We start from the raw sequence: 25,039 nt of genomic DNA on the forward strand, positions 1-25,039 counted from the left end.
AAAAGACAGGAGTGGCAACTGTTTCCCAGAATGTTTTTGTAGCCTGAGATGGAAGTGCATCACATTGATCTGACTCTTGTGTGTTATTAAGGAAAATGTTTATATTAATGCAACTGACAGTCCTGCTCACACTACATGTTTTTGAGCAGAATTCATAGTGATGTTTCATAAAATTTATTATCAGATCAAAAATATTCCTTCATGCAATTTGAAACAAGAATCTAAATTGTTCTAAAGTAAAATAAACAGTTATTTTTAACACGATGTTGTGAGTAAAAATAATACATAAATGTGCTTTTTAACTAGGAGAGGGCAGCGAAATGGTTATTTGGTTTAAATTGCAACATTAAGTTAAAACTCACAATTCAAGATTGATTAACTTAAAAAACAAACAATGTTTAGACAACTTGTCTCCTGTTGTTAAATCAACTTTATGAACTTTAATTTCTGATCCAGTTTTCTTGTTGACTTAAGTTGCATTTTAAAGGCAGCAGGTGAGCCACCTTCAAATGTTTTATAGTGCAGAATAATAAAAGTTTGGTCCATCCTAAGAGCCCATGTTTCTTCTATTTATAGTAGAATCTGTTCTGTTTTAATTTAAAGCTAGAAGAGTTAATAAACATCCAGAGGAAAATATTTTTCACCACTTGAATGAAAAATTGGTTCCAATAATACCAAGAGTGACAAACACTGACCTACGAGAAACATTAAACTGCGTCATCTTTTAAACATCATACATGATCGTCAGGCGTTCCAGATGTTTACGTCTGCATTCTCAAAACTCAATGTGTTTACAGTTAATCAGATTCCTTCTGGCTGCGGCTGAATGAAAAATGGCAAAACTATGATGTGAAACAATCCTTCGCCTCATGGTGTGGGCCCGTATTCTCCTGCCGCTGCAATTGTCTAAGATCTGACGAAAAGGAAAGTAAAGAAATGAGAATGGAGGGGATGATTCACTGTCATGAATATCCATCAGGGTCAGATTGTTGTTTGTTAAGCCCTGCTCTCATACTCATGCGGCTGGTGGGGATCTGATTTGGTAACGTCGATGGCTTGGTAACCATTGGGTGTGAACGTAAATGACTGGAAGTGACGCCGTGCTGACGGGTGCGTTTGGTGTTGCAGTTTCAAAAAAACAACCAGGGCTTCCATGAATGAAACCAACAATATTTGTAAACAAAAAGCATCCACTGTGCTTTACAGAGAAAACTAAAACAAATTATAACAAAAACTTAGCCTTGTAAAAGTTTATAAACTTACCCATGTGTCTTTATCTATCAACCACATACCTCTAAAATGTATTTAGAGTACTTAGATCGTTTCTTTCTTATCGAATTTGGGTCAAAACTTTTCCTGTGACCTCCTTACTTGTTGAGCTTCCAGACTGAATATTTTCACATTTTGTTGGAGAGGATTTCTCACTTAGAAGAATCAGAAACTAGAAGGAGATAGAGAGAATCCGTGGGAGGAAGTGGGACTCCCTGTTTACTTCTCTGTCTTACAGTTTCCAGGCTGACAAAGCCAGACCGCATCAAAGTCTCCCTGAAGTCACATGATCTGCAGAGGAACTACCCATCTCTGCCTCCGCTCGCACCCACGGGCTCAAATATAAACCCCAACAAGCCGAGTGAGAAAAAAGCACATGAGACACAGAGAGAGACGGCTGAGCAGAAAAGACGGATCAGATTTGAAGGATTTATTTTAACTGGGTGTGAATTTAAAACATCAGAATGATGCTGGTGGAGAGTCTCGTCTTTGGGATGATTTTTCTTCTCACAAAAGGTAATTTTTTTTAAACAAATGATCAGATATTTAAAGTTTTTTCCTGAGTTTTCAGTTTGTAAAGTGTTTATCTTCTGTTGTATTTCTAGGAGTGAGAAGTGAGGTGACAGAGGTGGTTGGTGAAGCGGGTTCCCAGGTCGTGTTGCCCTGCATGTGTGAAGCTGCACAGTGTGATCCTGCTGCCATCACCTGGAACAAAGAGAGCAAAGGGTAAGAAACTCACCTCTTCTGATATTATTATTATTATTATTATTATTATTATTATTATTATTATTATTATTATTATTATTATTATTATTATTATTATTATTTCTGCTTAAAACCTAACTAATCCTTAATATCAATCAGGGCATAAAGTGCCACAAAGTATCACATAAGAAGATTTATTTTTTAAAACATCATAAATGTGATCATGTAAATAAAACTGAATTAGATAAAAAAAATATGGCTGTTAATTTTAACTTTTAAGTAAAAATGTATTCATATTTAAGTAAATGTGAAAATAGCCGAATGCTTATTTTATGTAGTTATTTTATAGCTATAGCAAAAATCTAAAGTGTTGCAATTAATAGCTCAAATATGTTGTAAAAGTAATATTTATATGTCCGGTATTTTAAGCAAAATTAAATACATAAGCAAATAAAAACTGTGTAAACAATTAATTAAATAGTTAATTCCAAAATTTCAAAATTTGAAATCTTTATATTTAGTATTATAATTACATAAGAAAGATAATAGCTTCAGTGTTTGTGTATTTCATATTTGCTGTGTTGCAGTCCGTCATGAAACAATAACAATTTTAAGCCTTATTTATTAAATAAACTCTAAAATCTGAATAGTTAATCAGACCAATCAGTGTTTGACTTCCTCTTCCATTTAGTAACGTACCATCCATCACTACATGTATTTACTGCTTGAATTTCCAGACTTATTTAAATAATCACAGACATATTTACACATATATCAACTTACTCATGTATAGGCAGCTCATGTGCTTGACCTCTGACCTTGGATGTTTCTTTTGAAATGCAGCACGGTGTGGAGAAAGCAGAGCAGCGGTCTGCAGTACTGGGGCTCTAACTGGTTTAACAGGGAGAACTCCCGGGTCCAATGCCCGCACTCGAAGTTTGGCAAAGGCGACTACAGCCTAGAGATTAATGGTCTGACGAAAGACGACGCAGGACTTTATACATGCAAGGTGGAAATCAAAGGCCACTCGACTGACAAACGGATCATGCTTCGAATCATTGAAGGTAAGAAGGTTTTAGTTTGGGTTTGTGTTTTTCTGACACTTGGTACGGTTAGCTATAAGAAAATCCAGTTTTGGGAGGATGCAGGTTATGCTTGAGGTTCATGTGCAGAAATTCTGCTAATATTGAGAACTGGTTATTCAAATGCCCATCATTAAGCATTTTTATTTCCTTCTTCCCTCACAGCGTACGTCTTTCCATCGACTCCCATGTGGGGGGACAATGTGTCCCTCCGATGTTCTGTGACTCCTTGGCGTGAAGATGCTGTAGTTTACTGGACGCTGAACAGGCAGTCATTTACGCCAAAGGCTGGAAGAGCTGTAGAGGTAAAGGCCTCGGATAAGATGGCAGGAACCTGGACTTGTTCTGTCCACACGTCCAGCAACGAATGGAGAGCTTCAGTGGAGCTGTCTGTGGCAGGTGAGAGTCTGACAGCTGAAGCAGGTTAGGAGGAAGTAGTGATTTAAATCACTCCTATAACATCTTCCTTTTTCTTTTACAGGAATAATCCAGCCTGCCAAACAAGACACCAAGCTGTATGCGGCGTTGGGGTCTTCGTTCACGATGCCCTGCGTCTTCTCACCTAGCCTTTCCCCCAGAGCGGCACTGGTGGAGAAACTGGACAGCGGGTATCAAATTTTCAACAACCGTTCAGCTTCGTCGTCCTCCTGGGACAAATCCATCGTAATCCAGGAGGTCGTGCCTGAAAATGAGGGCAGGTACAGGTGTGGAGGGACCGTAGAACGACGAAGACTGAGCCAGACGATGCAGCTTGTAGTCGCTAAAAGTGAGTGTCTTCAACATCAGCTCTTCATTTCCTCACCATCATTTATTTATGCTAACTTTTTATTCTTCTTTCCTCAGTTGTCAAGTCAAAGAAGAAGGGCACCACGATGTTGAGCTGCCAACTGTCCGACCCAAGCGAAGTGACCAGCTATGAGTGGGTTCATGTGAGCTACGACATCAACGGCACCGAGTCGGTCGGACCGGTCCAGTACGGACAGACGGTTCCTGTGAAGGAGGACTTTGGTGAATGGACATGTCGCTACTTTGGGACAAACGGCCTTCTGGGGAATGTGACCACCCAAGTTCACCTTATGGGTAAGATCCACAATAAATATGAACTTCACATGGAGGATGGATTCATGTCTACTGGGAAATCTCACAGTTTGTTTTCTTTCTTCTTCTTTAGCTGGTCTGAGTGGAGAAAAATCATCAGGAGTCTCCAGTAACACCGGCACCGTGATCGGGCTCAGCTTTCTCCTCGTCATTCTGCTGTTGATTCTTGCTCAGATGTACAAGAATCACCGAAGGGTAAAAAAAATAAAAATCTTCAGTTTATTTAGAAATATCTTGAAAATGTGGACTCTTTTCTTCATAAATTTTAAACTGTCATGTGAAATAACTGAATGTTGTCTTTTCTCCACAGAGGAGAAGGATCTTGCAGTATCCTGCGCTGGAGACCATCGTTCACACCATCTCCAACGAGCGCGAAGAAAGAGAAAAAGATCGAGTGAAAAAGTGATTTTCCCTCGACCAGAGATCTTTGCAGGAAGATGTTCCCAGTACTAAACAGTGAAATGTCTTTTCCATGCAAAGAAAAAACAAACTGATAGGCTTTCTTTTGCACAGATTTTGTAAATAAGCTCACAGCAGACTTTGTAGCAGGAACTATAAAGGAATTCAAACTGTAATTATACTTTATTTCAGATGTAAATATTGTTGGTTTTGTGTGGATTTTTTCGCCCATTGTGAAAATGTCTTAAGTGTTTGAAAAATAAAGTGCACTTAACAGAAATAAAGGTGGTTTTAATTGTTATGTACATAATTCTCCTTCTGAATGAGAAGACATTAACGCATCTGATAAATAACACATACACTTCAAATCTAAATTAAAAAAATGGTAACATATACAGTACATTTTTGATTCTGACTATGTTACAGTACTTTACACATCAATTCTCACTCATATAACTAGAAACTGAGAAAACATAATCTGCATCTTCTTGTGCGACGACACGAATCTTCATTCCTGCTTTTTTACGTTTGCTTCCCCCTAAAGATGTTGTGCTCGGTGTCAGTTCTCCATCTGACTAAATGAACAGGACGGGTCAGATTACAGATCTACACTTGACTGTATTCTCCGTCGTCTTGACCCGGAAACATCTCTGGCCGGCCCATGTCGGCCAGAGACCGGCTGATTCCCTCCATCAGTCCTTCCCCTCTGGGGCTCAGGTGATCCATCACCTCGTCGTCATCTAAGCACCAGCCTTTCCAGTCCACCACTTCGCCATCCATCATGGCGTTGCTGAAACAAAGCAGACATGGCAGCAGATTGTTATATTGCCATTTATAGAGCAGCTGATTTCCGTTCACTCTTATTTTCAATGAGCACAATTGGCAAAAAGGCCTGCTGTAGGAAATTTACAGCGGGAAGATAATCACATCCCTTAAACGTTTCACACAACAGCAAAAGTCGCTATGTTGAGATTATGTAAAAAAAAAAAAACACAACTGTAAAATGAAAGAATATAAAAAAATCACTTTTAAATAAAATCCAGGGCAACCTTTGGATAATTTATAAAGAGAGTCCAAAAAACAAACCAGCAGCATCACAATGAACCTGCAGCTGTAAATACTGTAGATGATTCTGGAAAATACTGACTCTGGAGAGTTTAATAACAGCATGCCACACTTTTCAGATTTTTAATATATTCAACACAAATAAATTGAATAATTTAAGGGTTATGAATATTTCCTTGACAATTGAATGTACAACAATGTTAAAACACAAGTCCTTCATTTACTAATGAATAAAATACATTTAATTATGATTTAGGTTCTCTAAAGGGAGATTTTAGGAAGACAAATTAGAGATGCACCTTTAAATAAGTCTTATTATAGCACCGTTTTGTGGTTTGTTGGGTAGATTTGACTTAATTCATCTCTCTATAGCTTGTGATTAAATTTTTAATGCAACTAAATGTTGCACTGCAGTAAAATAAGGTAAAAACACCAAATGCATTATTCTTGGTTATACTTCAAAAACCTCTAAATCTCTAAAAAAGTTAGCCTTTCCGTCAAAAACACTTGAGTTCAACTCAAGTGAATATATGAATAAATATATTTTAAAACATTCTTTATAAAAATGCAAAAATAACAAAAAAGTTAAATGTGATAACACTGTTTGGGCAAATGTGTTAATAATAAATATATGACCGCGAAAGCCTAATGCAGAGGGGTGAAAGTCTTTGAGGGCCAGTTTCTTTTAGACGTGTCTCTTTTCCAGCAGATCTGAATCAAATAACTGGGTCATCAACAGAACCCCGTAAAAAGAGAGTAGAGATCCAACTTTTAAAAAATGAGTTATTGTTAATCAAATTAAGTTTATCTAATTAAATATATTAAGTTCGTTAAGCTGTCATGTTAAACAAACGTAAATAAAGTAAATCTGGCAAACTTAATCTGATTATATTTAACAATTTTACTTTTTTTTAATAAGTTGGAGCTCCATTCTCATTTTTCAGCGAAAAACCTGACTTAATTTTTTAAAGTTTTTTTCTTTCTTAAATCATTAGTAAAGGTTAAATTAAACCAAAATTAAGACATTAAAATTGACCTTTGCACTGGGATGAATTGCAACTAATACATCAGTCCAGCTTTTTAACGTTTAAAAACTTTTGATTTTCTTAGAAATTATTCATAATCAACAACTAACGATGGCAATCAGGCAACAAGTTTTATCAGGCAAACAAGAAAAGTGCTTAAAATACAAAACATCGCCCAATTTATGAATCAAATAAATTTGTTATCTAAATGTCTCTGGAAAAACCTAAACCTATTCAGCCTGCTAATGAGGACTTCAGGATGCAAACCGAGTGGTGTGGTTAGAAACATGAGCAAGGCAGCAATTTTTAATGTTCCATTCTCACATGTCAGTCTGTAGATTACCGGCCCACTCCTCCTCAAAAACTCATCTCAGTACGAGACGGAGCGACAGATTGAGAAATAAATTTTACAAAATGTTCCAGCAGCGTTTTATATTAAAGCTCAGCAGTCAAATAGATACAAGTTGACAGTGCACAAATAAAATGTTGGTAACGACAAATCATTTCCAAAGCAGGACTGAGAACACCAGACTAATGTGGTCAGAGTGAACTTTAAGCTGCAGATTATTAAGAGGTCAAATAGTCATTAATGTATCTACTAATAGCAACACTTTAGGGATTGTTGTGTCTTTTTGAGGAAACATGCAAAATGCAACTGAAATCATCAAAAAATACAAAATCACATTTTCCAAAGTGCAACAAAATTGTAGTTGGGTGAAATGTAGCTGACACATTGTGAAATAACTGGATGAAAAAGTTGTAAAAAAGAATCTAAAGTGGATTATGTTCTCACTTCATCACAGTTTCAATCACTCCAGTTGCTAAAACAAATGAAGAGTCAGAATTTCTTCAAAATATAGCAACAGAAATGTTAACGCAATCATGCAAACATTTAACGTCTTATCACCTTGAACTGCACAGATGCTGTAACTGTTTTCATATGATGGTTACATAAAAGCAAGCATCGTGGGAAGGAGAAGAAGCTTGTGGTGGTTTTTGTTTCACAGTCCCAGACCCTGAATGTTTAAGACATCTTCCTGTTTTAACACTTCTGGCTAAAAACACCTTAATGCCTTAATCAGTTCTACAGAAATCTGATGCATTCACTGAAATTGAGTGATTTAAAGGAGAAAAACACGTGAAACGTGCAAAACAGTGGGTCATAATCTCTGAAGTTTACACCATTGTTCAATGTGAAATCACTGTCATGATTTCACTGTCATGAATATGTTGTGCAAATATACAATACTCTGCCGTTTACAAAGTTACTTGTGGTGATTTGGTCATATTTGCTGTTGCCCAGGGCAGCATCAGAACGTGGGGATGAATGAGAACCATAAAAAAAAAAAAAAAAAAATCTGTATTATTTGTCTATTCTGGAATCTGAACTAGTTTTTTCTGTCTTTGTGCGGTTGTTGGGTCGTTGACACCCCAATGCATTGAGTAGGCTTCCCCTGGTTGCTGTTGAGCAGAAAGTTCAGGCTGTTTTAACTCCAGCCATTACTGTACTGCTGATTACACAGATGCATGCAGTAATTTATACCACGGAGTTTAAACTCACGTCGAGTCCAAAGTTATGAGAGAAAGCTAACTGTGGCAGAGCTAGCATGCTGTGCATGCATTAGTGCAGTGTGCATCAGATAATCAGCAGCTATGCAAATTTTTCAGGCCATGAAGCTCAAACATCACCGCAGAGTGTCTGTAAACACTGAGGCCAATGGAAATGTTGATGCTCTAGATCATATTTATTCTGTGGCTTTCAGTGTTGAACTGTCAGTTCGTACTGACAGACAAGGCAGATGAAGAATAAAGATTAATAAAGTATTGAAATGAAACTGATTGTATTGCAACTTTTAATCAATGCTGTGGCTCTTGAAGCTCTTTGATGCATTCAGGTAGGGGATAAAGTTGAGATGGAGAAGGTAAAGTGCAAAGACTCATTTTATATAAAAACATGGGACAAATGAAAACTGAATAATATCAGTATTTTTTCTTACTTTTGATGCAGAGAGTTTAACTACATTAAGCACAAATTTTACATTCTACCTACTTGGAAGTAAACTTTATTTTACCATTAAGATTGGCATTCCCTTTCACTGAATAAAATCCTTACTGGCTTCATAAAAACACCCCAAAACAATCAATCAAGTTTAATCATGTCTTATTTTTCCCATTCTTTTACAGCAGCTTGAAAGGCCCTATGATGTACAGAGCTTGGGATTTTTATCTAATCATGTTTAAACTTCTCTACAGCTTCATCGTAATCTGTCTGCCAATTCTGAGCTGCTTTAAGGTCTCTTGTCACTTTGAAACCAAATTGGTTGCTTCTGGCCCCCCAACTCAACTCACACATGAAAATGGCTGCAAACAGATGTACAATTATATAACCATACATCTTTGAAAAGCAGAAGTAGAGCCTCCTGGACAACCAACAAGAATGCAGGAAGTGATTTCTTGAGGGTAAATTAACGACTAAACACTTCCAGCAGCCATTGTACAGCACATATAGCAGTAACACCAGCTGACCAAACATGCTGGAGCTCTGCATGTGTTTCTAGGTAACGGCGCAATGTCCATTGTGACTTAATTATCTGGAGTTTTTTGAAACGGCTCATTTTCCAGACACCAAAAAACATTAAAGGTGACCTACTATGCTTCCTTGAAAGAGCTAGGATAGGAGTGTGGGCTATGAAAACATGTTCATTACATCTAATACTCAAAATTATTCTCTGATATTGAAATTTCACCCGATCTGTTCTGTTTTGAGCTCCTTTACCAGAAAATGGCTGGGCGTTTTTCCTTTTAGGTGCTTGTGTTTATTTTAGAAGCACCTGAAGCCAAAATGGAAGTATGAAAACATACGAACATATGTTTACTGTGATCGTAGAAATGGAACTGCACATAAAAACGGCCCTTTAAAGTTTGTTAAAATTTCACAAATGTTTGGTTGAAGTACAATATGATTGTAAATGTACGTTAAACAGGGGACGTGTGTCCTACTAACCCGCTGCTCTTGTCGTCCTCGTCGCCGTCCACCAGCTGCTCCTTCCATCCTGTGCTCACCGTGAGGGTTCTGGGTCTGATCAGCGCCACCTCCTCCAGGTCCGTCTCATTGCCGCCCTCGCTGGGCGTTGGCGACGGGGCCCTGTTAAATGGGGAGGAAGGACGCAGGTACTGCAGGTTTGTTTGTAGCTGTTTGTCTCTTTTGATTCCAGCTTTGTCTTTTGCCCTTTCCTTGGCTCTTTCCAAGACTCCCTCCACTCGTGAGGTGCGTTCTCTCAGGGTGTATCCCGATTTGGGAGTTTCCTCTGCAGGGTACGAGCTGTCCGAGGGTCTGCGAGGCCGCTGCCCTCCTCTGTTGAGCACATTGGGACTGGAAGAACTCCTCAAGTCTTTAAATTTAAACTTTTTATTGTGGAATTTGGATCCTGACAGCTCAGATTCAGAAAAGGCTTCGGTGTCGGAGTAGTACTTTGGGTACGGGTTTGGAGCTTGCTTGCTTTTGGTCGGCTTCTGGTTGACCCCCAGATGGACGTCTAAATCAAACTTAGTAGGAAGGGAGCTTCTCTTTACCTGCATGCTGCACTCGGAGTTTGAACCGTCGGGAGCCGTCAGAGTTAGTGTCGGCTCATTGAGGAAGCTGGATGTCGGAGTCGGTGGGGCCTGGCTGGTGCTGCCTGGCCTCCTTTTCCGTAACCCAGGGGACTTTAAGTTTTGGGGGAAGCCTGCAGCATCAGGAGGAGTTCCTGGATCCAGAAACTGGCTGGAGGAAGAGGTTCCACCGGGGTCCTGCGGCACAAACTGAATATCTGAGATGCTTCTTATTAATCGTTTCTCTACAGGTGGTTTTCCAAACTGCGGCCTGGACATGATTTTTGGTTCGTGAGGAACTTGAAAAGTGACCTCCTCATCTGTCGGGTAGTCAACAGCAGGAAGTTCATCTAATAGACGGATGGGTTGTCTCTTTGGGTTGTACATTCCTAGACCTTCATTTTGACCGAAATGATACGGTTTTAAAAGCTCACCGCGTGTCCTCAAAGTACTGTGTGTGTTCATCATCGGAGTCTCAGCAGTTTTCTCATTTTCCTCCAGATGTTTTCTCCTTATTCCCATCTCTATCCACTCTTGCTCTCTGCGTGCCGGCTGTCGAGTCGGGATGTTCTTGCGCACTGGCTTGTAGGGAACTTTAGGAGGTAATCCACAGCTTTTAGGGGACATCTGATCCTGATCTGCTTCCTCAGATCCATTAACAGTTTGAGTTTTATTTATTACATCAGTAAGCTCATTCATTAGCCTTGACTGCATGGGAGGTTGGTCTTCTACCTCCATGTCGTCATTATTGACGTCTACAGCAGGTTTGGTGTCCTGCTGAAGTGACCTGACATTGTCCAGTCTGTTGTCCTCTTGCTTTCTCATCTCCAACAGATCGTCCTGATAAAGTAACAGTGAACAAAGAAGCATTTAACACCATGTTAGTGTAGTTTCAACTACTTATTAACAGGTTTAGCACTCTATTTGGACAGAAATGTGATTGAAATAATACAAATATTCATCCTTTCTTTCTGTTACGGGTTGAAACACTTCCTGGTCTTTGTTATAAGACCCACAACTAAAATATTCCACCACCTCCTGCAATTTAGGGTTCGTAGACAAAATGAAAAATTTTCTGGGTGTTTGCAGGAATAAATTAGCTGAAAGAGTTAACGCTAAAACTAAGTTTTTATTAAAATTCAGCACAATTCCTGCTTTTTCAGACTGCCACTGTCTCAAAATGATCCATTTCCCACAGTAAAAGTTTTATAACAGAATTAGGAGGTATCTTGCAACCAATCAGGATACAACATTTAGTGTTTGAACAATAAATACTATTAAAATAAAGCTTACAATCATTTTATCTATTGCATCTAAAGCATGGCATCTAATGTAGCATTAAGAAACACAAACACTAACCGTGAACTTACTTTTTAAAATTTTGGATAAACACAAAAGCTTCTAAATTAGACTGATGAAAATTCTCATTAGACTGAACAAAAATAATCTTTTAATTGCAAAGAATACGCTTTTGAGGAAATCCAAAATGCAGTAATTATGACGTTTTTCTAATAAATGTCTCAAACATTTTGTAAAATTTGTACAATGTTTACAGTTTGGATCTTTTTCTCTGGAGGTTAAACTCTTTTCCTTAGCTGAGATGATCTCAGTCAAAGTGAAATCTTGTTGGAAAGCATTCGCCACAGATGTTAGCAGCATAAACAATCCTCTCTCAAGCCCTTTTTCATTTTAGCATAGACCTTCAGTGCAGAGCTGTCAGTGTAGCAAACAGAGCCATGTCAAATGTCAGACCAATCACACATTATTACATATTTTGAACAAAATTTGTGTGAAGAACAAGCTGCCTGAATGATCAAACCAGGAATACAGAGACATACAGATGTCATTTTGCTATTGCAGCTCTGGGAGAGAGAACAGATTCTTCTTGTTCTTGTGAAGTATGTATCGAATGAATGAATGCTAAACCCTGAAGGGCTCCATACCTGAACTCAGAGGTATTTCCACTAACTAGAGACCCAGAAGAACAAGAAATGTACATGCAACAGCTACTGTATATGAATGAGGTAAAAACGATCTGGGGATTCTGTTCAGCAGAGCGAACCTTTCAGAGTTTTCAGCATTAAATCTGGAGGAGGGAGAATTTAACATAGCCTAAAAACAACCGCAGGCCTACAGTGAAGCACGGCGGTGGCTCAGTGATGCTCTGAGGCTTTACTTCCTTTAAAACTGGAAAAATAAATTGGTCAACCAAGTATAAATCCTGAACAACTTCATTAAAAGCTCTTACTTGAGAGTGTATTATATCCCACCCCCTGATCTCTGAAGGTGTTTTTACATTTTCAGAGAATGTTTGGATTTTCTGTCTTTGATGCTCCAGTTTCAGTACGTAACTTTACTCAAACACTGAGCTCATTTAAATAAACTTGAACCCCACCTATTCAAAGTCGCTGTGTAAGGAGCTCCCTAAGGGACATGGGAATTTTTTTTTCTTTTACGTTACCTCGCAATAACCAAATATTGTTTACTGTGATCATAGAAATGGAACTGCACATAAAAACGGCCCTTTATTAACCATTCAGACTACCAACTCAAAAACCTTTGTTCACGTCTTCGGCAGGATGGAAAGAGAGGGAAAGCTCATGTTTAACCTATTTTGCTTTTGCATTTTGCAAATAGGTTTCTGATGCATTTCTACCCTCTAGAAGAAGATATAAAACTTCTGATATCTCACAAACAAACCAGACATACATGGAAAAACCTTACGAAAACCTTATATTATAGCAGAAACCACAATGGCCACCATAAGAAAGACTTTCAGTACTAAATTATCCTGCATGAACTGATTAGTACATTATTGCGAGAAAGCATGAAACCTATTGAGAGGAAACACAAATGTTTTGCGAGGTAACGCAAAAGAAAAACTTTTCCCCATGTCCCTTAGGGGTCTTTGTACTTTTGAACTGACAAAATCTAATGTCTGTTATTGGTTTTCACAACTGTTGACAATGTGATGTGTTTCTGAATTTTAAAAATGTTTCCACAAAGTGAAATCTGCTAAATAAACTTGATTTATTGATTACAATTAAGAATGTTTCTCCTGCACAGGCCAGACAATTTTCTTAGTGCTAATGTTTTGTTGTTCTTTAATATCTACAGATATAATAATTTCTAAAGTAACAATTCTAAAGCCATATGAGACCAAAGGATTTGATTACCTTTGCTGACTTGATTGCGTTGACCCAAGTGGAGCATCTCTCTGGGTTGCTGGTCACCAGGATGGTGACGTTCATCATGCAGTGAAGCTCACCGACCTCCACCAGAACTAAGGAGTCTGAGGGAAACGGGAAACACAAGCATCATGGTTTCAGGACGGACTTGAGCAGAACTTTCGGATATAATCGTCCCGTTGAGAGTGTTACCCACTGCCATCTTTTAGAGGAACACAGTTCATTCTGTCGAGAGCCAGAGGAGGTCGAAACACTTTCAGTCGCTCCGCTTTTTTCTGCACTTTAGTCAGAAGGAGAACGTCTGAAAACAGAAGAGCCACCACGTCCGTCTGCAGTACATTATGGGTAAAAAGATAAACATTTCTGTCAAATATTTACTGGAATTAATTATTTAAAACGACAGGACCTGCCAGGATAAGCTGCACTCACCTTGCTGCCTCGTATCTTCAGGTTTTCCTCCAGCAGCAGCTTGCGTACGACCTTGGAGCCAACTCCTCTGATGGGGTACGTCAGGTCAAAGCGGCAGACGTCCCGGACAATCTGTCAAGCACAACAGCACGTAGCTTTCAGATTACTTATTATGTCATATTCTTACCATAAACCCTAGAAGTTGAAAAAGATTTTAACGTCTCTGTTGTATTCAGTCCTCTATGTTTTTTTAAGGTTGCCCGTGCAGTACAGGTTTAGTGCATTTTATTGCACACGAAGTTGTTTCCAGATGCACAAAGCTAACAAAAAAATTCACAGCTTTTTTCTGCATTCTTGTTAGAGCTGCAGTGTTAATGTTATCATGCACCTACATTACACCATCAAGTGAGAATTGATGAGCTGTTATGTTTTTAAAGATAATAAGAAATAAACATCTTAAAAATAAAATGTTCTTTGCTGGAGCTTGTTGCTATGTCCTCCAGCAGCCACAAGGGAGCTTAATTGAAATTGATAAAGACAGAAAGGGACAAAGCAGCGATAAAGTGGATATTACTGAAAATAAAAAAATGAACTACAACTTAAACAAAACGAACGAGAATAAAAAAAAATCCTTGTAAATGATCACAAAATACCATCAAACGAACAACAAAAGAACGACAGAAAACGACGAAGAGACTCAAAAGCTAATCTGTACTAATTAACACAAAAATATTTATCAAATTATTTACAGAAATCCTGATGGCGAATCCATTTTACCTTGTCGATTTCTTCATTTATTCCCTCCACCTCATATCCTTCAATCTTCTGCGCAGAGGTGTAAAGAGCGAACTGCTCATCTTTATACTGCATGAAGTCATTAATACTTTCTAAGAAGCTGTTCACAGTAGTTAGCTGGGGAAAAGCAGGAGCAGAGACATGATGTGTGAGGTAAATCTGCAGCTGTAGGGAGAAAAGAGCCAGCGCTGGACCAGGCCTCACCATGGCTCTGAGGGCCCGCTGCACGTGAGGCTCCTGGGTTTCTTTGAGCACAGCTTTGAGCAGCAGGGGATACTTTGTGATCCTCTGATGTGGTTTGGCCTGCATGTCTCCCAGCCGCATGCGCTCCCCCTGAGGATGCATCTCCACCCACTGGACATGTCGAAAAACACAGAAATAACCGCTCAGTTGGATAGACAGTTTCTTGTTGTGTGTTTTGTTTCTGTATCGTCTCTCAAATCAAAATAAGAAACAATGAGGTTCATTGTTTGATATTTGAAAACACTTACTCTCAGCATATGCAGATGCATCTGAGTTGAAATAATTTGTTGTTATGTGTCTAAAGGCAACATTTGTGGTGAGTTGGTGCTATGCTGCATAAATAAATAAGTGAAAATGAATTGAGTCAGTGCTTCAGGAGCCACCACACACGGGCGTTTCCCGGATATGAGCCACAACCGTCACATTCCTTAAATGAAGCCAAAGACAACACCAGAAACCTTTTAAAGTTTAAAAGAAGGAAAAATAACTGGACTGTTGCTCAAACCTCATTTCAGATGAAAATAACATTTACAATTAACTTGGAAATAAACGTCTGAGTCCGGATGAAGAGGGTAGAGGCACAGAATCACTTCAAGTTCAATGTGAAGTTTCCACAGAGAGTTACGATTTGTTGAATCGTGTCATCTGCTGGTGTTGGGCCACTAAGCTTTAACAGGTCAGAAATCTTTACCGATGTTTGCTAGGAAATGGCAAAGCAGGTTTTTTTTGTCTCCCTCTGAAGACAAGCTTCACGGAAACTATAACTTAAGTTTCCAGCAGGACTTGGCACCTGCCCACACAACCAAAAGTAGCAACACCTGCTTTAATGACTGTGCTTGATTGGCCAGCAAACTGGTCTGACCTGAAATCCTCACTACGGAGGAAAATGAAAGACAGCAAATTCAATAATGCAGAGGAGCTGAACGACGCTATCAAAACAAAAATTGACGTTTTAGCATCTCAGCAGACCGGTTTCCTCCATGACACACTGCAGTAATGCAGCAATGCATGCAAGACATTATGCATACCACGTTCTGATGGAAAAAATAAATATTTTATTTGTCTTTTGTAGCATCAAAAGGTAACACTTTATTTGACTGACATTACACTGTCATAACTATGACTTAACTCATGTCATGAACATGAAGAAGTCTTTATGTATGTGACACTTTTAATGCAAAACTGATACTTCTAATGGACTTTCAATGCAAGTTTGCATTAAAAGTGCCATTATTTACTGAATGACGCTTCATGACAACAGGCGTAAACATTCATGAAGACTCATTCATGTTCATGGAAGGTGTTAAGTCATGTTTATTACAGTGTGAAGCGTTAGCTGTTCCTGTTCTGTGTCACTTGGACCACCTTTTAACACGTCTCAGTGACTATTTCCTGCTGAAGTGAAGGTTTGCCTGGAAACAAAAGGTGTGAAAAGTGAAGCTGAGAAGAGTGACAGCGTGTCGTATTCTGGTCCTGAAGTCCCTTTTCCAGCTGAACGTTCAGGACCCATTGCTGGAGATCTAGCAACCCGAATCATTCGGAGAAGATGTTGGCGTGAAAAGTGGTTTGGTTGACATAAAGCTCTCATGTTTGCCCTCCTACTAGGTTACAAAAACGTCAGTAACCACAGCGCCACAATTACCTGATCTGAAAATGGATCTCACCAAAGTAAAAGTTGCTAAGTGTGGGAGTTTTTCTCTCAGTGTTGGTGTGACTGTTTGTCTTCTCTACTGCTGCTGCTGCTTTACCTGCACAAAAGCAAGGAAATGAGGGTTGCTCTCCATCTGCTTTCGTGTGAACTCCAGGTTGTTTTCCTCCTCCCAGCAGTAATGGTGGTAGGCCAAGAAGCGCTCGTGGAACTGGTGCAAAAGCAGAAGACAACTCATATCTGGATTTAAATGCTGGCTTTGCCTCTCTACTTCATTATAATTCTCCATACACAGCAAAACTGGGCCTAACCGGCACCAGGTTCCAGTAAGGCCTTGCTCATGAAGCATGCGTGGGATTGTTTCATCCATTATTTTAGAAGGAAGAGATTATAATCTTAGCTTCAAATGTGCGTTTAATGCATGCACGTTTGCGCCGCATATAAATCTAATTTGATATGCAGCTTGCGCAAATGCATCATAAACCCTGTTATTGCACCATGTATTCAAATTGTTGTTAAATTGGTGAAAATATGCCTACATGGCTGAATATTTGTGAATTTTTCTGTGTAACATGACTTGAAATTATTCTCACATTGGAAGATTATGCAGCATGTCATCATCTTCCTAGAATAATGGCCTAAGTAATTTCTTGACAAAAGTATTTATTGTTTTTGTTTTTTTGGCTTAAACTAAATCATCTTTTGGCAAAAAGTGACTTTAAAATTTACTTTAAAATCATATTTGACAAAATATTACTTATGCCAATATTTTAGGAAGGTAAGAATTTATAAAATGCCTCTAAGAAATGCAGATGGGAAGCTAAAAAATCTAGTTGCAATTGTAGCTGATATTAGTTGTTTGCAAAAGAGCTAATCCAGGAGAGCCTTTTACTTTCTTTGATGCTGACTGGCTGTTCCCCAAGAGTGGAAATAAGGAAGACTGTGAATATTAGCTTCTCCACTGGTATCGAGACGGTTTACACTGTGTATATTAATGCATATTAATGCATATTTGGTGTTTGATCTAATAAAATGTGCAGCGAAAAATGTGTGTAGAGGGAGATCTGAAGTCTGAGTGCTTCTCTACTGCAGGTAAGATACTGACTGCCGTACAGAACCCCATGAAAACAAACTTAACACAATTTAAACCATGTGTCAAACACAAAGGTTCAGGGGCCAAATCTGGCCTGCTGTACCTTTTTATGTGGCCTTATAGACTCCAAATTACATCAATAGGACCCTCCAGTTTTTCACAAATCCTCTAAATTCGCACAAAATCAACAGATCCCCACATTTCCTTTCTGATTTCACAGCAGTTTTTTTTTTTTCCAAAAATTGGTAAAAAAAAACATTGACTGTTGTTTAATTGACTCAGTCTTACTTGATGTCAATCTATAGACTGTGATCAATACGGTGAGTAATAACAAAAGTCACATTTAACTTCACGCATTAGCAAAAGTATAAAAATTTCTTACAAATATTTCTAAATTAGCATCGCAAAATATGTAATTTTGATTACGAAAAGCCACAAAAACAATTACAAAATTCTGGAGGGACTGCTGTTTATTAATATTTTAGCAGGTAAATTAATTTGATCAGTATATTCTGGCAGAACTGACCCTTTAAGAACATTCAGATATTTTATATGGTCCAAAATGAAACTGAGTTTGATGTAAACCAACCTTTTGGATAGATCACTTCTGCACTGCACATCACTGAATAAGTCAACTTTGTCAGATGAATTCAAACTTATGTGAACAATCAAACCCATTTCTGCACCATGAGCAAATAGCCTACTCATAAACCATTAGTGGAAAAATGAAGGTGTGGGGATAAGTCATTTATTTTAACTGCTGGGCAGGAACATCATTTACTGTGTGTCACTGTAGATCTGCAGACAATGAGTCCATACCTGCAGGCAACCATCCTCCAGCCTCATGGGGTCAAAAGGTTTCCCCGTTCTTCTGACTTCCTGTAACATGGGAAAAACCACCTCCTGCCAGAACAGCTGGTGAGCTTGCAGGATGGAGGGCAGGTTGGAGAAAAGTTGATTGGGTTTCACCTGGAGGAAGGAGAATTAAAACACCAGCGTTACATTTTTAACTCTCTGGCCTTTGCGATAGTTTCCGTCTTCTAGGTGGAAACATTGTGGGGATCAGGCTGCTGATGTTGTTGTGTTTTCTTTCAGCTCAAGCTGTGTATTTTGCTGCTAAGCAGAACAGAGCAGTGGAAACTAGGCCTGCATATTTTATATGTGTGTGATATTCCAGTTGCATGCTTTGCAGACTAACCTCCTGGAGAACGTCATACTGGTGCAGGTGGACCAGAGCGGCAACAACCAACTGTGAAAGCCAGACACACATTTGTTAAACATCCTGTAGAAAATCCCTCCTCAGCTCTGACACGCATTGTGATAAAACCAGGAGGACCTACGTCTTTGATTATCTTCAGCTTGTTGATGTAGATCAGCTCAGTCTGTACAAACTCCCACAGCGCCGCCTGCTGGTGTCTCTGCTTCTTTGCCATTGTCTGAATCAGATAAAACAAAGTGGTGGCTAAGTGTAATTGTGGAATGCCTGCAGCGCGCAGACGGAGCGGAGAAGGCAATGAGGATATACGGGAAACAAAATACTCCTACTTCCTCTAAAAACAAACTTCAGCAGGACTGAATTTAGCAAGCATTTGACTCAGATAATATTCTGCAGAACGTCCGAGTTGTGTACATGTTAAAAGATATAAAACTGTTTCTTACTGTGTGAGACTTCACCAGCTCTGTCCAGCTGCTCTCCAGTGCTGTTCCCTGAACTTCCTCCTTCCAGATCCAGCTCAGGTTGGCAGGAACAGCAAACGTCTCCAGATGTTTGGTTAATAAATCCTACCATGTTGTTTATGAGGGGTGGGGGGATGACAGCACACAGGAGCAGAAAACATTAATGCTAAAATGCACCAGCAGTTCCCGTGAAAGTAAAGGATGTTATGAATTTTTGTGGTCACATAAAAAGAAAACTAGAGAAGCAGAACAAGTAGCGCTGCACTGTTTTAAGTGTTCGTGTGGGTGGACAAGGCTGCAGCAGGTCTGTATCTGCCTCACGGTGTGTGAGAAATGCAGCTTGATGAATAAGAGACCAAACAATACCTCAGACGTTGACACTCCCTGGCTGCCAAACACCTGCTTCAGCGGCGTTCTGGATTTACTTCCTGACGAGTTTACTTTGCTCAGGGTTGCAAAGTCAGTCACGACTTTCACCTTGCTTTTCCTCTAGAAAAAGAAAAATAATAGTGAGTTATAAGCCGTGGAATAAAAAAAAAAACAACAAAAAACAATTGTAGACACAGTTGTGTCAACAAAAATAGAAAATGAGACACAGGCTGCCGTCACCTCGTCACGTTGCGACTACAAGCTTCATTGTTCATTGTTACCAGAGAATCAACTTTAACCCTTGTGTTTAGAAAATAGTTTTACACACGTAAAACTTGTATCATTTGCCACAGTCTTCTTCGTTTGCCTCAGTCCTCGCACGCACAAGGGTTAACATTAGCGGTAGGCAACATGAAATTAAAATTTTATCGCGATATTTAGTGATATTATTGTGATAAAGATTACGTTTTTTAAAACTATTGTTTACTTTTTTTTTTTTTTGGTAACTCTATGACTGTGATTGCATAACACAGGATTCAAAGCCCCATGAACGCAAATCTACATGCTTGAAAAGCATTCCTATGTAAATCAGGAATGCCACTTACTTAAAGAAGTGTGATTTATACCACTGAGCTGCTCACAGCATTTAATCAAATTTTTAAATGTACCGATATTTATTGATGTTCTCATGCAACAAAGAGTAGGGAAAAAAATCACAAAAACAACATTTCTGATCATACTGTCAGTTTTGTCTTTTATCTACCATCAATAACTTAAGATTATCATGGAAACAACAAGACATTTTTCATGATAAATGAAAAAGGGATGGACATACGATACGATGTCCATCCCTGCAGAGCGTAACTTATGTATTTGCAAAACACAAGTTGTACAAATAAAACTCAGTGAGATGCATTCAGTAGGAGGCAGAACCACGTTGGACTGCAGCTGCAGGTGTTTTGGGATACGTACGTCTCTACCAGCATTAAACATCGAGACACTGGAATATCTGCCCGTTCCTGTTTTCTGAATAGCTCAAACTCACCACAGATTCACAATTGAGTTTGAGTCCGGACTTTGACTAGACCGTTCTAACACATGAATGCGCTTTTCGTCATGCCTACGACTGTATTTTTGGAGTCATTGTTAAGCTGGAAGGTGAGCAGCATGATGCTGCCACCACCATGTTTTACTGCGGTGTGTTCAGTGTGATCTGATGTGTTACTTTTCTACCATACACAACATTTAACATGTTCTCTGCTCTTCCACTCTTCCAGAATAGCCATATTTGTTCTCCTACATGAACTGTGGATCTCTGTAGCTCCTCCAGAGCAACCATGGGCCTTTTGGCTGCTTCTCTGATTTATAGTCGTGGCTCGTTTTGTCTGTTCAGGTGGATTTTCATGTCTTGGAAGGACTGCAGATGTAGCATTTTCTTTCTATGTACAGGAATCCATCAGATGTTCAACTTTTGAGATGTTTAACTTTTTTTGTAACTTTTTCTGATTCTGCTGTTTTTGCTCTATTCTCTAAAAAACCTCTGAGGCCTTCAAGGAACAGCTGCATGTCTATGCAGGATAATTTAGACATTAACTGATCCTTCATTCATTCTTGATGTACTAAATTCTTTTATTCTTTTGCTTAAGAGGGTTAGATTTTATTCAGAGATGTCAAAGTATATTAAAAAATGCAACAGTGTTTTCCTTTTACATACAAATATCCAGAATTTTATGCTTGCAATGTAACAAAATGTTTCTGAGTTCTTGTGCAAGGCAATGTTTGTGCATTAATATTAGTGTTATATTATATTTCTTAAAACCTTACACTTTCTGTTCTGCTATGGAAGTTTTCTTCAAGGATTTCATACTTTACACTTCAATGTTGCAACAATATCTGTAATGTGAAAAAGTAATCCGATCAAAGTATTAAATGAAAACGTACCACACACGTATTACAAACTAAATATAGTTTGAAAATTAAAGAGCTGCAAGACACATCGCAGTTTAAATAACTCGATTTAAAGAATCAAAGAGCATTTCAATATTTGGATTTCACTATTTGTTTTAGAGTAATTTAAAAACAGACTAATAAAATTAAATAAATAAGTATAAGAATACTTTTAGAAGGAAACAATTACATAATTTGTCTTCATATGAATCAGACAAAATATTAAATGATGAGAAGAGGATTAAAAGTAGCAGACATGGTAGGGAAAATCTTCATGAAGATATGCAAGTAAAAATCTGGTATTAATATGTTCTACTTGCCTGGTGGCCAAACGTGCTGAACTTGTTTTTATCTGCAGACCCCCTGCGGTGCGTTACGTCCGTTGGCAGATCATCCACAACATCCGTCTCTCTGGTTTCTGCGTCTTTCTGCTTCTCCCCATTCAGGCTGTCTTGTCTCAGCACCATCTCCTTCATTACTGACTCAAACTCCCCGTTGTTTACATACGGCATTTTTGTGGACAGGCTGAAGAAAGGCGCACAGCGTTACTTATTGACAGACCGTGGTGCTTAAAGGCTGCAGATATTTCATGAACCTATGAAAGAATGATAGTGGGTCGCCGTGTGGTTTGTTGCAGTTCTGGTATGTCTGCTTGTACATTCTTTGCAAGTCTGAAGGCTTGAAATTTCAGAGCAAATGAAAACAGATGGCAGCATTAAAACTGCTACTACGATATAAATTATTTATTTTAACATTTTAAAGTGATCCTTATCTACTTTTCTTCAGCCCAGTGCTTGAGTCTGAACAGGACCAGGTAATTTCTTTTGTTTTCTAGTCATAAAATGAGGAAACTGAACAAAATGGAGGACAAAAGAAGAAGTATCTAATAAAAGTAAATATCTACACACTTTTGATGGTGCTTGTTTGATTACTTGTTGATCAGTTCACTAACATGCCTGAAACTATAAGGTTTTAATCTATACATTGCTTGACTAGATAGGTTTACTATTTCAATATTTAAAACAAAAATTATAGATTAAGTTACTTTTAAAAAAAAAATCTATTTACAGCAAATATTGTATATGGGAAAAGAATGACTTTTAGCTGAGAAATGCATCTTTTTAGATTGATCATCTTTTTTGATTCCAAATTTTATCCTCATAGCTGCTTTGGAATCACTTTATTGGAAAAAGATATTGTTTTAAACTGTGTTATATTTATATTTTTAATAGATTCAACCAAATAAGAAGCTGCTGGAATCAAAATGGGTCCTGTGCCAAGTCGCCTGTCACGTGTAAAAACACTTTTAGTTCCTCCTTTGGGTTTAGAGGCTTTTTATGCCTAATTAAAAATACACAGCTAAAAATACATTTTACATAATGCTGAATATACTAAAGCCGTATCTCTGCTCTGATGTTTTGGCTTCTTTGTGCCTGTTGTGTTTCCTCTTGAGGAACATCATCAGATATTTGATTTTGTTGCTGCTTTGTGCACCATCCACTCAACATTATACGACTAAACTGAACCAATCAAACCCAGAGATAACTGTTTATAACTTTCTGTTCCCTAATAAAGCCATATGTGATCGTCACGTCTCAGGACGATATATTACAAAACACAACTGTTCTGTTTTATTTACAGTGGCACCGTCTATCGCCTCGGCTCGTCTGCAGTTCCCACGCCAGGACAAATTAACACAGGTTCAACAATTCGTATCAGACTCGACTTGACAAGGCGTAAAATTACTCAGCTAGTTTAGTCTAAATGCATTCAGATGGCACTTCAAGGCTTGGCTTGGGCAAATTGGAAACGTGACTCAGCCAGAAAACCTATAAGAAGTCTGGAATGTGTGCAGGAGTTTTTAATACCCCAATAAAATTGCTGATTCGCCAAACGCTGATTTCTTTCTCATGAATTCAGACAGATCCTACAGGATTTCTATTGAAAACTTTATGTTTAACCAGCTACAGTTTCCAAGAAAACCCCTGTGAGTCCAGCTGTGACTGTAAGTCGATGTCTGGTGAACATCAACTTGTGATTTGTTTTGGGGCAAGTTGCTCACTAATCTGAACGTTAGTGTATAAATATGAGTGGATTTTGGTGAATAAGCCTCTTATATGAGTTCAAATAATGTACCACTCAGTGAAAACAATTTAAAATATACATATTATATCCTGTAAGTTTCTAGAAACCAGCCAAAATAAGAGGATGAAAGTTTTAAAAGTACTATTTTACTGTCTGACGGGAGAATTACATGTAAAATAAAGCAGATAACGCTGGAACAGGAAAACAGAAGTAGGGCACAGAGATAACAATCTGTCCTGGAAAGAGAGGAAATAACTCACACTGTTTTGCATCTCCTACCAAGTAAGACTTTTTAAAGTCAACAATTAACATCACATTCAGTCTGTTATAAAAAATGTCCAGACTGTGAGGCATTTTCTTTAGCTCACTGGATTTTAGTAAACTATTTCTGCAAAATAAATACTTTTATAACAAGGAAACTCAATACAGCAAATCACAACTAAGACAACTAACACTTTTGAAACAAGGTGCTCAGGTCGCATTTATGCTGATTTTTGTACAGCGTGAGAAGTAAAGAGACTCTTACGAGAAGACATAATGGAGACAAGTACACCGCACTAATCAGCTGCTGCTATGCTGTCAAACTTGACGTAAAAGCCTTCATCACAGTGTAATACCTTTGAACAGGTGTAGCAACTCGGCGACTGTCAAACTCTGAAAGCATCTGGAACATATCGCTGCTATAGATTTGTAGCTTTAAGTCATTAATGAAGCTCCATTAATGCAGGTTTGTTGAGCTTTTTAAAGTCTCTGTAAACGTTTCACCAAATCCAGAAGACGAGTTGATGTTTCTAGACTAGAACACCAACAGGACTGTGGTTAAATATAAAGAAAATAACTGTACAAGAAGCCTTTTTACCATTGTTTTCTCCTAATAAAGAAATAAATCTCAGTTTTTTACCTGGGCTTGGTTGGATCCATTTTGCTTCACGCAGTCATCTTTGGTTTCTGTTGGTTTTCTCCTCCTCTCATGCCTCTCTGGCCCGATCAGTCCCTCCCTTTCTTCCTTTCACCTGCGCGCCGGCTGTCAGCAACTGGCCCGACGGGAACAACTGGATTTCTGCAGCCGACTAATCAGTGCTGAGGCCTGGTTAATGTGTCGCAGGTACAGAGTGCTTACGTGGGGGCTAATTTGTGTGACGATGATCAATTGTTGTTTCATGTCAATGAGAATTTCTTCTCAATTTATTAAAAAGAAAAAAACTGAAGAGGATGTTTGCCATGTTTAAAACAAGAGGAATTTAACTGGAAGAATGTAGAAACAGGAAAAGGAAAAAAATAAATAAAAATCACAGTCTGTCACGAAGGACAAAAATCTCTCAGTTATATCTATTATGGCTAAATATGTGACC

At 38.5% G+C, this 25,039-nt stretch overlaps 2 protein-coding genes across 2 annotated transcripts; one reads left to right on the plus strand and one right to left on the minus strand.

The window, feature by feature from the left end:
- Nucleotides 1–1,354: 1,354 nt before the first annotated feature.
- lag3 (lymphocyte activating 3) lies at nt 1,355–4,788 on the plus strand. The gene is made up of 8 exons (XM_008431437.3): nt 1,355–1,785; nt 1,875–1,995; nt 2,818–3,038; nt 3,222–3,455; nt 3,538–3,822; nt 3,900–4,136; nt 4,228–4,349; nt 4,465–4,788. The coding sequence occupies exons 1-8, from the start codon at nt 1,734–1,736 to the stop codon at nt 4,558–4,560; spliced, it is 1,368 nt and encodes a 455-aa protein (XP_008429659.2). The 5' UTR covers nt 1,355–1,733; the 3' UTR covers nt 4,561–4,788.
- Nucleotides 4,789–4,823: 35 nt separating this feature from the next.
- Nucleotides 4,824–24,803, minus strand: plekhg6 (pleckstrin homology domain containing, family G (with RhoGef domain) member 6). Its single transcript, XM_008431438.2, has 15 exons — nt 24,589–24,803; nt 21,923–22,127; nt 19,653–19,775; nt 19,269–19,391; nt 18,950–19,045; nt 18,808–18,858; nt 18,429–18,578; nt 16,617–16,727; nt 14,830–14,979; nt 14,608–14,742; nt 13,852–13,962; nt 13,619–13,751; nt 13,411–13,526; nt 9,648–11,074; nt 4,824–5,343 (listed from the first exon to the last, which is right to left on the minus strand). The coding sequence occupies exons 1-15, from the start codon at nt 24,606–24,608 to the stop codon at nt 5,160–5,162; spliced, it is 3,135 nt and encodes a 1,044-aa protein (XP_008429660.2). The 5' UTR covers nt 24,609–24,803; the 3' UTR covers nt 4,824–5,159.
- Between the last annotated feature and the right edge of the window lie 236 nt (nt 24,804–25,039).

Source organism: Poecilia reticulata, chromosome 16, assembly GCF_904066995.2.
Source record: "Poecilia reticulata chromosome 16, P_reticulata-male-v2, whole genome shotgun sequence".
In the NCBI taxonomy this organism is placed as follows: Eukaryota; Metazoa; Chordata; class Actinopteri; order Cyprinodontiformes; family Poeciliidae; genus Poecilia; species Poecilia reticulata.

Excerpts from the sequence above, each read along its gene's own strand:
- lag3 (XM_008431437.3), top strand. The coding sequence starts at position 1,734 with ATGATGCTGGTGGAGAGTCTCGTCTTTGGGATGATTTTTCTTCTCACA. Across the intron at positions 4,137-4,227 it reads CACCCAAGTTCACCTTATGG|CTGGTCTGAGTGGAGAAAAA; the intron begins GTAAGATCCACA and ends CTTCTTCTTTAG. Across the intron at positions 4,350-4,464 it reads TGTACAAGAATCACCGAAGG|AGGAGAAGGATCTTGCAGTA; the intron begins GTAAAAAAAATA and ends TTTTCTCCACAG.
- plekhg6 (XM_008431438.2), bottom strand. The coding sequence starts at position 24,608 with ATGGATCCAACCAAGCCCAG. Across the intron at positions 19,046-19,268 it reads AGCTGGTGAAGTCTCACACA|ACAATGGCAAAGAAGCAGAG; the intron begins GTAAGAAACAGT and ends TATCTGATTCAG. Across the intron at positions 13,752-13,851 it reads TGAAGATACGAGGCAGCAAG|ACGGACGTGGTGGCTCTTCT; the intron begins GTGAGTGCAGCT and ends AATGTACTGCAG.